Raw genomic sequence first — 17,054 nt, 5'->3', positions numbered from 1 at the left:
TTGGTCTGGATTATTGTCTGGACTTGTGGTGATTGTGTGTTTGTGTGTGTGTGAGAGAGTGTGTTTCAGATGCCAGTAGGAATGGGGCAGTGGGACAAAGGCAAGGCTATTACGTGGTTGGAGAGTCTGAGGACTCGGTGCCATAAGTGCTTATAAAGGAATGTTTTTTAGCTGCTCTTTCACTCCTGGGGAGAAGCTGGGTTTGTTTCCATATTTTCAGAAACGATTCAGTGCACTTCGTCAAATCCCGAAAAGCTGAAGCCGCGAGTCAGACTCACTGCTCGACTGACCTAATGAGGGGAAATCAGCTACGCCACACGCAAACTCTGAGGGGGCTGCTTCAAAGATGGCTGGCTGGCTGGCTCTCTGACAAGGTCCAGGAAATAAAGATAATGGAAAAACTCATGAATAGGGATGATGCTCGACTTAAAAGGATTTATGTGACGTATGTGTGAAACACGAAGCTTCACTCCTGCTGATGGAGGTGAGATGAAAACCCCCATCGTACATTCAGCTCATTATCAGGGTTGTTTTGGGTAAACAGAAATATGATATACGAATTTGATTACGGGTAACAATGCCCCTCAATCCATCTAAAATAAATTTGATTTCACCATATAAAATTTTATAGAATAATGTGATTAATACTGCCACAGAAGCCCTTTTCATTGTAAATGGATGTCATTAGCGGGGATAATTTTGCTTCTATGATCAGGTCGGCAGGCAGATTTGTCAGCATGCTGTAAAAACGGGGATAATTGGGTAATTAAGAAGGAAACAGTATCAGGAATGAGAAGTGCTTCATGTGTCTGAAGAAACATCCTTTGGAAGAATCATTCAGTGGACATGAACTCTATACCTATCTTTATAGTATACTGATTATGCACCAGTATTAGACACAAGTCCCTTACATTTATGAATTTCCCTAAGTAACATATTCATGGCAGTCCATCCATCCATTTTCTGTAACCACTTCTTCTGTTCAGGGTCACAGGGGGTGCAGAGCCTACAGGCGCAAGGCAGGGAACAACCCTGGAGGGTTCCAACCCTTTGCACGACGCACTCACACACTTTCCACTCACACATGCATATCTGTGGGCAATTTGGTAACTCCAATTAACCTCGACATGTTTTTGGACTGTGGGGACAACCAGAGTACCCAGAGGAAACCCCACGACGACATGGGCGGAGCAAACTCCACACACGTGGAGCTAACCACTGCACCACCGTGCTTCCCCTCCCTTATGGCTAATTGGATACAAATTGAACTTGAAATTACACAGTATGAAATGCATCTGTTTTGGCTGTGCTTGAACATCACCGACGTAATTCTCAGGGACATTACGCTGCCTCCTGAGCTCCACCTCTCCTCTTGGTTTCCCAGAGGTTTCTAGACATTTGCCCAGGAGAAGAGCTCTTAACTTGCAACCTCTATTCCTGTCATAAGCAATTGAGCCCCACCAAGGTCTTCTTAGTGGTGTCAAAAATGTAGATACCTCTAGGTCACATGTCCTCCTGGATCCATTTACTTTCTAAAAGCTATTCCCTTTTTTTAAAAAAAATTAATTATGGGAGTTTTCTTACACAAAAATGTTCTGAGGGCAGAATGAAAAATAATTGTTTGAGAGAGATAACCAATCAGATTGTGGAGGAAGGTGGGTCCATGCAACTAGAGGAGGTGGGACCAATCAATCAGATGTCTTTGTTCTGCCTCTAGTTGCTTGGACCCACCTACTCTACAATCTGATTGGATTTCTTTCTGAACCAATCATTTTTCGTTCTGCCCTCAGAGCATTTTTGTGCAAGTAAAACTCCCATGAGGGAAAAAAGTCCTAGAGAGTGAATGCTTTATAAACACCTGTAAGACACAGCATGTTTCAAAGATTTCTGATACTGTGCAGATGTGGTTGATCTAGTTAGACGAGAGTGAGTAGCAGATGCCACAGAGGCACTCAAAAAACCCGACTATCTGTGTGACAAAGTGTCAGAATTCAAATGCAGAACTTACATTCTCCTAGAACCTGAGAACACTATGCAAAAAATACATACAGTTACCGGAGGGGCAATAGAGTGAATAGACCGTGGCTGAGCTGAGCTGGGTCTGTGATGACGCTGAGGGCCCCACAAAGGCCCCCATCATTGTAAGCATTTTCCATGTCCCCCAATTATAGGCCAGTGATCTGCTTGGCTGACTCAACGACTTACCCAAGAGCTTTCTGATCAACGAATGAGCAGCTAGTGTAGCGTGCTGGTATGCAGTAGGGGGGAAGATACACTCAGGAATTGCAAGGTACTAGGGCATGTGGGCTTGTTCTACCCTCCTTAGACAATACAGGCAGTGTTTTACTTTTCGATGACATGGGAGGAATTGTGTGCTTATGTGAGGGACGTAAAAACCGCGGAACTTGAAGCTGGAGACTCTATTTGCCACATCCCAATTTAGTGTATGAGGTTCTGTGTGTCCAAAAATCTATTATGGGTTCTTTTGCGTTGTTGGTGTTGAGGCCCAGGTTGTTGGCTGAGCATCACCTGGCCAGTTCTTGCACCTCCTTCCTAAATGCTGACTTTTCATTCTTGGAGATCAGCCTTATGACAGGAGTGTCATCTGCGAATGTGATAATGGTGTTGGAGAAAAATGTCAGACTGCAGTTGTCAGGTGAAGATAGCAGTAGTCCTTTTCAGCTCCTGTGCTGAACATTAGAGTGGAAGAAGAATAGTAGGTCTGTTATTGAGAAAATCCAGGTTGTGCAGTCTGGAGGCCAACTTCTGGGGAATAATGATATTGAATACTGAACTGAAATCAGTACACAGCATTCTGAGATTCTGCAGTGTGATGGTCCGTAAGGGGTTAGGAAGGTGTGGAGAATAACTGAGATGACATCATCAGATGGTCTGCTGTTTGTTTGATCTGGCGTTTGTCCAGAGTCAGGGAGATGTTCACCTTGATGTCTTTCAAAGCACTTCTTTATTACTGGAGTTAGTACAACAGGACAAAGGCTGCAGAGAACTTTGGTACTGGAATGATTGCTGTTGTCTTTAGATGGGTGGGGATGACAGCCTGGGATAGTGAGAGATTAAAGATTTTGGAGGAGACCTCCAGCAGCTGATCAGCACATGCTTTAAGCAGAATCCCAGGTATTCACTGCTCACACTGGTCCTGCACTGGGTTCACTCATCATGGGTTCCCGGTGCCAGTACTTGGTATCTGAGAATGGTGTGGCCGTAGTGACTGGCTCTTTGTTCTCTTTTGTCAAAGCGCGCATTCGTCAAGCTCATCTGAGAGGAGGTTGCTGCAGCCTGCTTTGTTCCGAATTGCTGTGAGGCAGTCTGGATAACACTGATAGCTGAATGCATTACACAGATTAAATTAGGTGATTGATTTAGCGATGGGATTTGGAATGTTAACTATCTTCATATGCAGGACCCACACTCAGCGATGCAGATTATAGTTCACAATAGGGAAATAATGACCTAATAATGACCGACGTACATGCCTGGAGTCGATACTGTAAATATCAGCCATCCATCCTTTTTCAGTAGCTGTAATACAGTGAGAGACAGAGTAATTCCGAGCCGTCTCTGGTAAGCAGGTTTGCCGGCTTATACACCGCCAGGCCAAAAACCCGCCCCCCGAGTCTGAGGACCTCTACTGTCTGCTTCTGCCAAACGGAGGCTAGTGCTGAAGCCTTGTGGGACAAATTTACACTGAACTTCATCAACCTTCCACACATTCCCATGCGCTCACTTCTGACCATGGCTGTGCCAATTTCAGATTGAGCTGCAGAACTAACTTCTCCAGTTAAACAACATTTTGTTTTTTTATAAAACACATATAGCTAAATTAAGGCTAAATTGTTATGTAGTACTAAAGTCACACATAGAATAAACTGGCTTTACAGGTAACCAGTCAAGATGGGGAGTAGAACTGGACGAGAAAGGGTGATTACATTGTGTCGTAAAGTCAGCGTGTCCCTATAAACACACTTACCTCTGTTACTATCCTTGCTTCACTGATGAAATAAGTTACGGAAGTTTGGGCTGTCGAGTCCAATTGCTTGCGACATCAGTCAGAGCATTGGGACGATTTGAACAGCGGATTTAAACGTCTGAGCTCAGCTGTGGGTTTATGCTAAGGTATCTCAGCAAGCTGCTTAGAGTTACTCAGCCATACACAGCGTTGCTGTCGCTGTTAGACTGCAGATGGACGGTTGATTTGCCTTGTGGGGGCGGGGGGGGGGGGGGGGGGGGTGGATTATGTTCTTGTATGGTGTTGTGTCATGGAGAAGCACCGTGTGCGGATCCACGGCATTAGTCTGCACTTCTGATGGTTCATCTCCAGTTGGGCGTGGACTACTGATGCTTTCTGTCTACTGAGCGCAAGGACTGACTGAGTGACATGTACTGACTGCAAAGACTATGCACAAAAATAAATTAAATTACCTGCTCACGTGGCTGAAAAACACAATGGTTTTACTACACCTATCTACACCTATTGAAGGATATTTCATTTGCCTTCTTTTGGTATTTTTGTCTTTCTCAGGTGTACACAAGATATGGAAAATGCTACACATTCAACGGAAACAGGACCACGTCCAGGAAAACAAAGCAGGGAGGAATGGGCAACGGGCTGGAGATCATGCTGGACATCCAGCAGGATGAGTATCTGCCAATCTGGAGGGAGACAAGTAAGAGACGCCTGCATGACATCCACGCTGCACCATAGACGTGGTTTAAACACCCACCCCAGGCGCAAACTGGTTATCAGGAAGTTCAGCAGTTTTCCGGTCTTGTCAGGGCTGCTCCCTCTTCCCCAAGCCTTTATTCAAGGGGTGCCCAACCTCTCTGTTGATCTAAGCATGTTCCGGGTTGATCGCAGGAGATGATTAATGGATAATGCTTTGATGGTCAAACGGTTATCAGCAAAATATACCAAGGGGGACCCACCAGGTCAGTGGCAAATTCCCAGGCTGCTTTTGGTTGCCATTCCGCTCCTGGTTCATCCTCACCCAGTCTCATCAGTTTGGGACTGTGTAGAGTTCCTATAAGTACTTAGCAAGTGGCGTTTGCAGATACTCGTGAATACTGAGTACTAGTGATAACGAAATGAAACTTCATGAACCACTTGCAGTATTTTATGACCCCACTAGATGGTGCTCCCTGTTCAAAAGCCTGACTCAAAGCATGCCCCAAAGCAAACCAAGAGCGCCATCTAGCAGGGTCAAAAAATACAGCAAATGCTTCATGAAGCTTCATTTGGCCATCACTACTGAATACCACATCAGCCCCTCCCTCACGCCCTATCACCTGTGTGTGTCCCCTGCATGGAAGATGAGACCACGCTGGAAGCAGGCATCCGGGTTCAGATACACAGTCAGGACGAGCCTCCGTACATCCACCAGCTGGGCTTTGGGGTCTCCCCAGGGTTCCAGACCTTCGTCTCATGCCAGGAGCAGAGGGTAGGCATATCACACCCCCCCCCCCCCCCACCCCGTGCTTTGCATGGTTCGACCCAAAGGGATGCCAAATTGTGACCCAGCTCTGTCCTCAGCTGACCTACCTGCCCCAGCCTTGGGGTAACTGCCGCACTGGGGCGGGGGAGCTGATCCCGGGATACGACACTTACAGCATCAGTGCCTGTCGCCTGCACTGCGAGACCAGCGCAGTGCTGCAGGCATGCAACTGCAGGATGGTGCACATGCCTGGTAGGTCCCCTGTGTGTGTCACTCAGTTATATCAGCCTGTAACGGATCTACACACGTCATTCATTCATCTGCGAATCACTGCCAGCCATTACAATGCAAATAATTCCCTTGTGTCATTCAGTCACATTAACCTGTAACTAATCAACTTAGGTCTGCCATTCATCTTATTCAGCTCTGTCTGTCACTCATTCCCTGTCAATTTCTTTAACCCATAATTAACTTAGGTGCTTCTCTGTTGGTCATTTACCTGTAAACAATCAGAGATTCCCTCTCGCGTAAAGTACCTGTAACTAATTAACCTGAATCTGTCATTTATCTCATCGTCTTTGCTCGTGGCGGGCCATTTCCACCAGCCACCCAGTGCCTCTCCTTTATTCGGATGCCATCGTTGCTAATTTATTCTGTTATTCTGTCACTTCTGCTTGTTGTTCACCTGGTCGTCCCTGCCAGTCATTGGCCTAAAAGTAATTTATCTTTTTCCTGTCATCGCTCGTGTCTTTGCAAACTATTCCCAGTCACAAATTCACCAGCTTTTATCGGCACATACAGTATTCTAGCAGGTGATTTACCTGTCAGTCATTCTTTCGTGTCCACTCCACCTTTAAGGCTTCCTGTGTTATTTATGTGGCCTGGTCAATAATTTTGCCCAAGCTGATTATTGAGGTTTTAGCGATATGAATATACAGCTCGATTACAATTATTACATTGTGAGTTTCCCATTATGCTCAAAATGATTAAAGTCAGACAAGAAATTGTAGTATCTTCTCTCAATCAGTCAAGTCTTGGGCTTAATGAGTAATCAGTTTGTCTGTAATAATGATAGATATACCTTCATAATTCCAAAAGAATAAGAATCCATTATGGAAACATTAGTTCACAGAACACTTTGTCTTCATTGACATTTATATGGTCATTAATTAATTACCTAGTTGATGAATTCCCAAATACACATAGTTATGAAGAATTATGAGATGTTTGATTGTTTTTTTAGTTCCTAAAGATGCCTGATTAATAATGTGCAACAATTTAGTGTTTAATGTTGAACCTGGAAACAAAACATGGAAAGAATATTGTCGTATCGCTAATTATATATTGTGTTCCTGTCCTCCTAGATGCCTATAATTACATTTATTAACCATTTATTAATTCTGTTTAATAGCCACTTATCCAGTTACTATGCTGGTGAACTAGAGTCCATCATAGCATACACACACACACACACACATGCACAACACACACACACACACCATTCCAGAGTCCTCAACTCACAGTGGACAGTGGCAGGAATCTCGTTCACAAACACGGGCTGAATTTGACCCTGCACCTCTGGAGGCATGAAACCAGGACGGCAGCAGCTGAGCCGCTGTGTTGCCCCGACACAGAATCTCTTCAGGGTCCAGACCAGCCAACCTAACTTTGTTTTCTGTATCCAGGAAATGCCACCATCTGCCCCCCCAACAAAACCAACTGTGTAGACAACGCTCTGGGTAAGACGCCCATCCGTCTTGCACACCTTGTGATATCAATTGTCATCCTGTGATGCTCCCCAAATAGCAGGTCGATGCAGCTCTGATATGTCTGAGAACATTAAGAGAGAGTCACACATAGAGTATCATTTTGCTCCTCGGTGCAAGATCAGCAGCGTGAGCGCAGTTTGACTCCTGCGGGGCTCTCAGGTGAACAACGTGGGAGGTAAATTAGCGGCATCGGCTCCGCTGTGATGCCAGGTGCTGGAGTAGCGTGAGATGGCCAGCGGCGAGCCTACATCACGCTTCCAGAAGACCTTTGGAGCTTTTAGAAGTGATAGCGGACCACGCTTCAGTAACTGGGAGCAGGACGAGGTGGGCGCAGGGGTGAAAACACAAGAAAACACCAGAAATGCCGGGAAAGACCAGTCCAGCTGCTGTGGAAGGAAGTGATGTTTAAGCGATTCATTGCAAGACTCTGAGCATCATGATGGACAGCTCTCTGGTCTATCAGAAGGCCTGGGGAATGGGAAAATAGGTGGATAATGAGTAATACTGACTTGGTGTCACATGACCAAATGACCAGCAGCCACGCCTCCTTTATATAGTCGTGTGAAAAAGTAAGTACACCACCATACATGGACAGATAAATATTAGATCTTCATTTCAACAATACTGATTGAAACAGTTATACTTCAAATTTACATTTAGCAACAATTTAAACATTTGAAATATACAAAACATCTAACTTATCGTGAGGAGAAACCCCTGCAAAATAACAGGTAAAGGAATTCTGCAGAGGGGCAAATATTTCTCCAGGTTGAAGTAAAAAAAAAAAAAAACCGGATTATACCTTCCAGTTATAAGACATCCCTTTAAGAGGCTGTTTCTGCCAAAGGAGACAATACCAAGCATTAAATGTGAGGATGTATCACAGAGAAAAGTCGTGCTTCTATTGAATATTGCTGAATGATAATTTTGAAATCACTACCTTTTAAAAATTTTCATGTCAAGATTAATTATTTGTTTGAACAAATTTTTAGAAAAAGAAAAATTTGGTGACACTTAAGGCAGTTTTTTCAGTAATTTATAAACACATTCATAACAAATACTACATTCGTAAAGTATAAACATGGCTACAAATATAAAAAGGCATAACACATTATATACATGTGTATTAAGCATTATGAATGCTTTATGAAGCTCTCATCTATAATGATTTATGAACACATTATAATGCACCATGAGTGTGTTTATAAATTACTAAAAACATGGCCTTAAGTAAAGTGGGTAACGCTTTACATTAAGTGCACATTCATAATGCATTTATTATGCATTTATAGAACATTCAGTGCACCTTCATAATGTATTTATAATGCATTCATAGAACATTCATAAGCAGCATGCAAGTACACCTTAACATCCTAACATCCCTTAACAGGTTCATGATGATACAAGTATAATATTTGTTATTAATGTATATTACAGCTGTTAAGGGATGTTAGGATGTTAAGGTGTACATACATGATGCTTATGAATGTTTTATGAATACTTAATGAATACATTATGAGGGTGTACTGAACGTTTTATGAATGCAATATAAAAGCATGAAGGTGGAGTTAATGTAAAGCGTTACCGTAAAGAGTTACTAAAAATTTTTGAGGGGTGCACTTACTTTATATGATACTTTATATAAGAGTATATATATATATATATATATATATATATATATATATATATATATATATATATATATATATATATATACACATACACAGACTCACACACGCACACACATGTAGGGTAAACATATCCTTATGGGGCCCGCTCCTTCATTTCTATGGGAAAAATGCTAACACTAACTATGACAACCTTAACCTCTACCCAGCCCTAACCATAACCATAAGTAACCAAACAAAATACAAGAGTTTTTGCATTTTTAGTTTTTTCATTGCAGTTACAGATTTTTATTAAATTGAGTTTTCCCTTATGGGGACCATAACGGTAATTCATCACGTTGTGGGGACATTGAGTTTCCATAAGGTAAGCTATATCCGCTCGCACACACACAGCCTGTGTTTAATTCATAATTTCTTCTATGATCACCTCACAATGAGCTGTTTTATCCCTCTAGACTTTATGATGGCAGTAAAGGAAATGGCTTATCAGGAGGGCGAATGATGTACATACACCCTCAGCGCAATTATGAGCTCCAGGTCCCAAACCTGCAAATATCATTTCATTGCATTTTCTGTAAATCCCAATGTAATGGGTGACTGGACATTAAAACCTTTATTCACATCTGCTTCATTCTGCATCTAAACATCAGCTGTTTATCTCCAAAGGAAAAATCGCACCCTTTAGAACTGTTTAGAACGGAAGCTATATTTGCTCAGGTGAAAAACGTGGCCCATCGCACTGAAGACCTCATTAAAGTTGTGACCCTGCTGCATTGGTGCTTCTATTATCACAGTTTAAAATCTGCCCTTTTTGCTTTTGACTTTCAATTTGAAATCTCTCATAAACAGGGTTCAGAACTGAGCCAAGCGTCTTCAGATACGGCACGAGGGGGACATACTTGTTCCCTGAGTAACTCTACTTATCTTGACAGTCTTGACTGTAATGTAATGTTGCTTGGGAGCCCTTCCTAAGTATTCTTGGCTGTGTTTCGAAAGGCAAAGTCTGACGGTTAAGGCCTTTAGGGTTTGGAATACCCACCAGCTATGGGAAGAAGCCTGACTGTGCCAAGCCTCATTTATCTGCTGTTTAGCTGCAGGTTTGTAGAAGGCCTTGGCCTACTGGCCGAAGCCACAGGTCCAATAGTAAGAAGCCCGAGGCAGGGGAATTTTAAGTCTCCTATCCTTTGTTGAGATGTTCTGCACTGAAATCTAGGTTTAAAAAACTCTCCACAACTCCATGTGAACATGGGTGCTCAGTCAATGCCCCCCCCCCATGTCTCGCAGTCTCTCTGCTAAAGAAACCGAGTGACTCCTGCCCATGTGAGACGCCCTGCAACCTGACCCGCTACGGTAAGGAGCTCTCCATGGTGAAGATCCCCAGCCGGGGCTCCGCCCGCTACCTGTCCAGGAAGTACAGCAAGAGCGAGGACTACATCAGGTACTTCAGGGCGCCCCCTGGTGGTGCACCTCCAAGGTGCAGTCGAACTGCTTTTGGCAAAGGTTTCACACAGACTACTTTGGCTTTAACACATTACATCATACAATCTGAAATTTATGACATAAAATATATTTCATAAAATAAATTGCCAATTGGAGTGTTTTCCATTATAACATATATAATGTATAAAAATAAATACGAATAGTTAAGTGTATTCTAAGATCAAAAACAAGGACTAATTTTGGTTCTTAGATTTTCACATTTACAGTAAAGAATCCAACTCCAAATTTAGTTTATTTTTCTATAACTCTAAACTAATTATGTTGGTATGAATGTGCAAGATAACTAAGGATATGTAATATTATCCAGTGTCTAGCCTCATAATAAATAGTTTTTCTCCCAGTCCTGAGCAGAATAAGTAGTTGGAAGATGAATAAATGGATGGATTCATTATTTTGAGGAAATATATGCCTCCATTTTCTGCAGTGCTTAAATGATCAAGAAGACATGGATGGTTTTATTTATACCTATTTGCATAGATAAAAAGGTTATTCAGCCATGAAAGTACACCTTTAGCGTGATGTCCCACAGCACCATGGGTGCCATTCGATATCACCATGGTGAATTCCGGTGGTTACAGAAACCCCAGCCGGTGGACCCAAACAGCACAGAAAAACTGTAAAATCTATAAAATATATTTCAGAGCACGCTTTCCAATACATTTCATAGACTAAAGAAATAAAGAAGAATCACTGTCAGACAATGCATTATAATTCTCATATTTTCATTATTCCAGATGTCATTTGGCTGAACTGTAATTTTCTTTTTGACAGTATAATGTTTAGATAATTGCTACCAGCCTGCTGCAATCTTTTGTCTGAAAGATGTGCGTGATGTTTTCAAATTACAGAGACAACTTCCTGGTTTTGGATATTTTCTTCGAAGCCCTTAACTATGAAACCATCGAGCAGAAAAAAGCATACGACGTAGCTGGATTATTGGGTGGGTGCCAACTGTTTTACGTACTTTTCGGAGAACAATGGAAGGACGTTGTTAGTGACTGCGCCCTCTGTTTTGCGTGCAGGTGACATCGGCGGTCAGATGGGATTGTTCATTGGTGCCAGTGTTCTGACAGTCCTAGAGATATTCGACTATATCTACGAGGTGATCCCACACTTATGTTTCTGATTCCGCTGGCATGTGCCCATGCAGAAATTCTCAAGAGCTGTCAGCCCTGTAACACTCAAGTTTAATTTACCTTAACCGGTCAGTCTAGATCAGTACCTAGTTGAAGTGACGTCTTTCACAAATGATGACAGCCCCTTCGGCTCAGGATAGCACCAGACATTCCCAATCTGATCCCACTTTGATCGACGTAACGACGGTGTCCTCTCTTCCGTAACCTCAGGTGGTCAAAGCTAGGCTTCTGCGTCTCGTGAAGCCACAAAAGAAGGACAAGAAGACTGATCTGAAACAGGATCAGAGGAATACTGTGGCCACAGTCATTCTGGCAGATAAAAAGGTGAGTTATCAGCTGGATGTGGGGCCTCACTAAGGGGACGCCTAAGGAAGGCATATATAGACTCTGTGTGATTACATGGTCAGGTCTATCCCTGGAGGTGAGATCAGAAGGAATTTGCTGTCTTTTTCCTTCTTTCTTTCAGCAGTCTCACCGTTTTCATGCCGGCAGACAGGAAACAAAAAGTGTCCCGTGTAATGGAAATTTATCACCTTCTGACCGCTCTAGCATCTGTTGCATCACCTACATGGCTGTACATATTTGGGAGAGGGTCAACTGTAGGGAGGCTTTGAGAGATTGCAGTCCACAGTCTTTTAGTATGTAACACCAATGAGTATTATCTGGAGGGCTCGCTTTTTTATCTAGATTGATGACAAACTCCAGTCTGCTTGGAAGAACACTCTAGCCCAGCTTTTGCTAAAAACATAAACTAACCTATACTTCTGTAGTAACCCAGCACTGTAGATGTCCATTGACCAAGCTGTGGTACCAAGGGAATTAAGAGGTTCACTGTTCTGTTGTTCCTGCTCTGTGGCCCCCCAGGAACCCAGCGAGGCTCCCAGAAGCCACACGGAAGGGGCCGCCTACCCCACAGGAATACTCCCCAATCACCACCACCACCATCATGTGCACCGTCCGGGGCTCTTTGAGGACTTCGCCTGCTAGGGGACCCTGGAGGATTCCGATTCAGCAGCTTTTTCCTTCCGGTGCTGGATTTGGGCTTGATAACAGACCCTTGGATTTCTGAACTACCTTTCCTTCTGTCACCAGTGAAAGCTACAGCCAAAGCCGAACACCAAGCTCGTGCTGCTAACAGACCTCACATTGTGAGATGGCACAGATTGGATGTCAACATTTGGTTCAACAGGAGACTCTCACCCTTTCTGCTCCGCTCCGGGGAAGCTGTCCTCTTGGCTACAATGCTATTTATATACCAATGATTTTGCTATTGGTCACGCCAGAGACACAGAACGATGACTGCATGTTACCGAGACCCAGTTTATACTGAAAAATTACCCTATGTCTTTGTCATGTTGATGATTTGATAGATTGATCCAAGTCCACAGAGTTTGTGTTCTTTTAGACTGTACTGTAATATGTTATGATTCCACCAGAAACCCAAATATGTTCAGTGGCTTTTAATGCCAGTGTAACCCATAAATACCATAAGGAGCCATGACTGTATTTACAAGAATGATACTCTATGTTTATCAGCCTGGGTAGAAACCATCATTTTATATTACGAGACTCAGTCGTATATACCAGTAAATTATAACAACTCTATCACAAAACGTGTTAGTTTACTTTGCGTTTGTTGACAGTTTGTAATAATTCAAAGAAGTTAAGCGCATTTTAAAATCATAACAACGTTTTCCTTTCTATAGTCATCTCTGCAGAAAAGTACAAATTATGTCCCATGCTTTTTCTATGACAAGTAGACTGTCAGACCATGAAAATATGCTTATCAGAAATCACAGCAGTCCACAGACACAGTCTGTTATATCTTTAACTCAAGGGAGATGATAGTATTTTACGTACACCTACAAGGCGTAAGATCACTGAATATCATATAAATGCCATTTTGCTAGACAGAGATGCTTCTCCTGATGAAGTCTTATGAATTATTTTTTCTCTTAAGCATTAAATCAGAAGGTCTGCATTTACAGACACTACTACTGTATCTCTACAGTCCTCTCCTCCTCAGGGACCCACAGACAGTCTACGTTTTTGCTGTCTCCTACTGGGAGCTGGGAGGGAGCAGAATTGTAGACCAGTTGGGGGTCTCCAAGGATTGTATTTGGAAACACTGGTCTAGTGAAAAGGTGTTTGGAGTGAATGCAGGCCTGGGAAGTGTGGCCAGACCTGGACGTTGATGCCCCTGTCAGGAAATATCATCGGAATGAGAGGACGAGGTAGAGAGAGATGTGTAGGTATATGTCAGGAGGGGTTTGTTCCATACCTGTAGCTAGAGATTTTAGGTGGGGGTGGGGGGTTCACCAACCATGGTACAGAATCATATTCTAAAACTAGTCTTTTTCCGAAAATGCCTGCATGTCTGAACGGTAGCAAATTTCTGGTGTGGGGGCAGTCACACATGGCTACGTGTCAGATTTGTTGGTCATTTGGGTGGATGAAGCTGGTTTAGTGTTATTTGCCTGACTGGGTGGAGATTGCATGAAAGATCTCCCCCATAGTCATCGTTAAAAATGCCAAACACCCAGGGCATCTCTGTATGAGCACAGCTGAATGTGACTGCGACTGGCAGCTCTCTGTGGTTGGCACGTCCCGTCCATTCCACCTGAGTCTCGCCTGCTTCTGTGACGGACCGTGCTGCAGCTTCCACTTCACACGCCAAAGATGTACTGTGGAGGAGCAAAGAGCCTGGAGCCATTTTGCGTGTGGTCCAGTACCTGCTCCCTGATTGGCTGGAGATCTTTATGACTTCGCCGGTAAGAACTGAATGTTTAACACCACCGAATAACAAAACTTTACATATGCTATTCTAACTATAGTTTAACTGGCACCGTCTTACTGCAGCATCCAAACACACACACAGTACGTAACCATGCTTACACAAACATGTACCTGTAAGGAGTTGGGCTGATATTTTGCATTGTGTTGTTCTTTATAGGCATAATACACAATCTCTGTGCAAACTACGTCATGCATTAATCTAAAATTGCAGTAAAAAGTAGTTTTAAAGTTCATATAGCTCTCTAGGTTTCACATCACAGTCATGCACGCAGCATGGATATGTTTTTATCAGCGTATCATAATGACAAGCTTTGTAACTGCTGAAGTTATATTTTACAAGATTTTTCTAATAGAAATACTTATATAAGAAAAACATTATTATATAATTATATTATAAATTTTCATATTAATATTAATTATTATGACCTAACATTAGTAATGATGTTATTATTAATAATAATAACATTATTATATCCATTCATTTTCCAACCCGCTTATCTTTCTGGGTCGTGGGGGCTCCGGAACATTATTATATTCTTATATGATTTTTTTCTTATATTCTTCTACAACAGGGGTCCCCAACTCCAGTCCTGGGGGGCCAGAGCCCTGTGTAGCTTAGTTCTTTCTCTGTTCCACTACAAATGATTCAGCTCAAGAGCTGTGTGGTAATTAGCACAAGGAGTTGAATCAGGTGTGTTAATGAGGGGAAACCCAAAAATGTGAGGGCTCTGGCCCTCTAGGACTGGAGTTGGGCACCCCTTTTCTACAACAACAAACAATGCCTGGTAGTACTTCCAAACTTGCACAGTAAAAACTTGGGCACAAGCAATACATAGCAGTCAATCACTCTGAAACTTCTGACTGTCTCATTTTTTTCCACAAAGCACAGATGCCATCAGCAAGATGCATATGTAAGAGCAGTTCTTATTGATTTGGCAATCATGCGGCCGCTGTGTTGGGCCTGACTGGAAAAATTCCCGCAGAGAGAACATCGGGCCCCTGCGGTCATGTCGCTAATTCACAGCCCCAAAACACAACATTAGGCTGTACATTTCTGTCTTGTTAAAAAAAATACTGTACGTGACAAACATACCTAATCCACAGTAAGGATAGGTTATCTATTCTGTCTTTTATCTGCTGCATAACTGATGTAGCAGGATTTTTTTTTTTGTTGAAAACACTTGGGATTTGTAAATAAGTTGCTAATCTCCTTTTATTATTATATTAGTGAAATTTTTCACTGAGCACCGAGAGCAAATTCAACTCACCTGTGTGTCCTGCTTTTCGGCGTGGTGGCCCTTTTCTTATTAGGCCTACATGGGCTATTTATCTGTGTTTGGAGTTTATGATGGCAGACCCCAATGCAGATCCCTTATGATACAGTTTCATAGTGAGGACATCTGCAAATTAAAACTAATAATAATATTAATAATAATAACACAATGGAACACATGGCATCATATTTTTATGCGACAAAAAATGGGCTATTATTATTTATCTGCGCTTACTATAAAACGCCGTATACATTTAAATGTAATAGGACATGTGATTTTTTGAAGACATGCTTATGGCAAAGTTATATTAAATGTATTGGTGTTGCTAAATGAAATGTTTCTGGTATGAATATAATTAACCATTCAAGTTAATATTTTTTTCAACTGACCCGCAAAAATCTCTAAAACATTTATAGAGGTAAGGAGCACATGCTTATTACAGCGCATTGCTGCGCCGATTACACGACAAACCACCTCAGGGATGAAAATCCAAGTGTAGCCATGTGACGGGTGATACATCAGCACCACACTAGTCCGAATGGACCAGTGCGAGTTTTTTCCAGTGGCTGGAGTGCCAATCCTGCCACCATATATAGGCTATATTAAAATTACACCAAAAGAAAAGTTAACACTTGAAAATTGCATCGTTTTCCGTTGTGACTGTGAGCACAGAGTCATAAATTGATGTTTTATCGACTTAAATTAAAAGGCTACTGCAAAAATTGATTTAAAATAATTTAGCAGATGTCGAATGCGCTGGGGGGGTCCTGGGCCCACCACAAATTAAGCTGGGTAGAATGTATGAATAAATCACATTCCCAAAGCGAAAGTCGAGAAAAGTGTTGAGTGTAAGAAACTTGATATTATTGGAGACGATCCAAATGTGTGTGTGTGTGTGTGGAGGCTGTGTGTGTGTGTGTGTGTGTGTGGAGGCTAGGTATGTGTGTGTGTGTGTGTGTGTGTGGAGGCTTGGTGTGTGATACACACAAAGTGCTTTCTGAGTAACCGTCCATCTTCCAAAGACTCATCCCAGTCAGGGCTGTGGGCTTTTTTTGGAATATGGTAGATATGAAGAATAACAGGACAAACGTCTTTTCTTCCTACCAAGTCTGAAATGATCGGTTTCACATTTGGGTGTCAATCCTGCCATACTGGTGGCTTCAGAACAAATGGGATGGTTGGATATAGTACTGGTACAAATGGCAGCTGGAGTATTTCTGGGGTGTATAGAAACAATGAGTTTTGGACAAAAGAACTAATTATGTTAAGAAAACATGAAATAGTTTTATAATCACCCAGAACTAGATAGGTGACCATAGACAATTAAGACACACCATACAGCTAGAGATTAAAATACAACGCATTTTTACTTGTAAAAAAATGAATAAATCCTGACTTCCACGGTGTAATCACATCTACGAACCCGAGCGCTTTTTTCTGCTAGTGTTGACCGAAGCTCTACAGATGTCGTCGGCAATTCCAACAACAACATGCAGAACTT

The 17,054-nt window shown here is 42.4% G+C and overlaps 1 protein-coding gene across 2 annotated transcripts in view; it reads left to right on the top strand.

The window, feature by feature from the left end:
- LOC111858306 (acid-sensing ion channel 4-A) overlaps positions 1-16,769 on the top strand; it is a 143,454-nt gene extending 126,685 nt beyond the window's left edge. For both annotated transcript variants that reach the window (XM_023839961.2, XM_023839962.2), the window contains exons 2-10: positions 4,541-4,685; positions 5,329-5,456; positions 5,549-5,702; positions 7,136-7,189; positions 10,132-10,285; positions 11,196-11,287; positions 11,370-11,449; positions 11,694-11,807; positions 12,348-16,769. In XM_023839961.2, coding sequence (XP_023695729.1) covers positions 4,541-4,685; positions 5,329-5,456; positions 5,549-5,702; positions 7,136-7,189; positions 10,132-10,285; positions 11,196-11,287; positions 11,370-11,449; positions 11,694-11,807; positions 12,348-12,470 — 1,044 coding nt within the window. In that variant the 3' untranslated portion in view covers positions 12,471-16,769. The remainder of the gene's footprint in view (positions 1-4,540; positions 4,686-5,328; positions 5,457-5,548; positions 5,703-7,135; positions 7,190-10,131; positions 10,286-11,195; positions 11,288-11,369; positions 11,450-11,693; positions 11,808-12,347) is intronic.
- Positions 16,770-17,054: the final 285 nt, after the last annotated feature.

This window comes from Paramormyrops kingsleyae, chromosome 16, assembly GCF_048594095.1.
Source record: "Paramormyrops kingsleyae isolate MSU_618 chromosome 16, PKINGS_0.4, whole genome shotgun sequence".
NCBI classification, from domain to species: domain Eukaryota; kingdom Metazoa; phylum Chordata; class Actinopteri; order Osteoglossiformes; family Mormyridae; genus Paramormyrops; species Paramormyrops kingsleyae.
The sequence above is the reverse complement of the archived record's forward strand: the minus strand, read 5'-3'. Positions and strand labels throughout refer to the sequence as shown.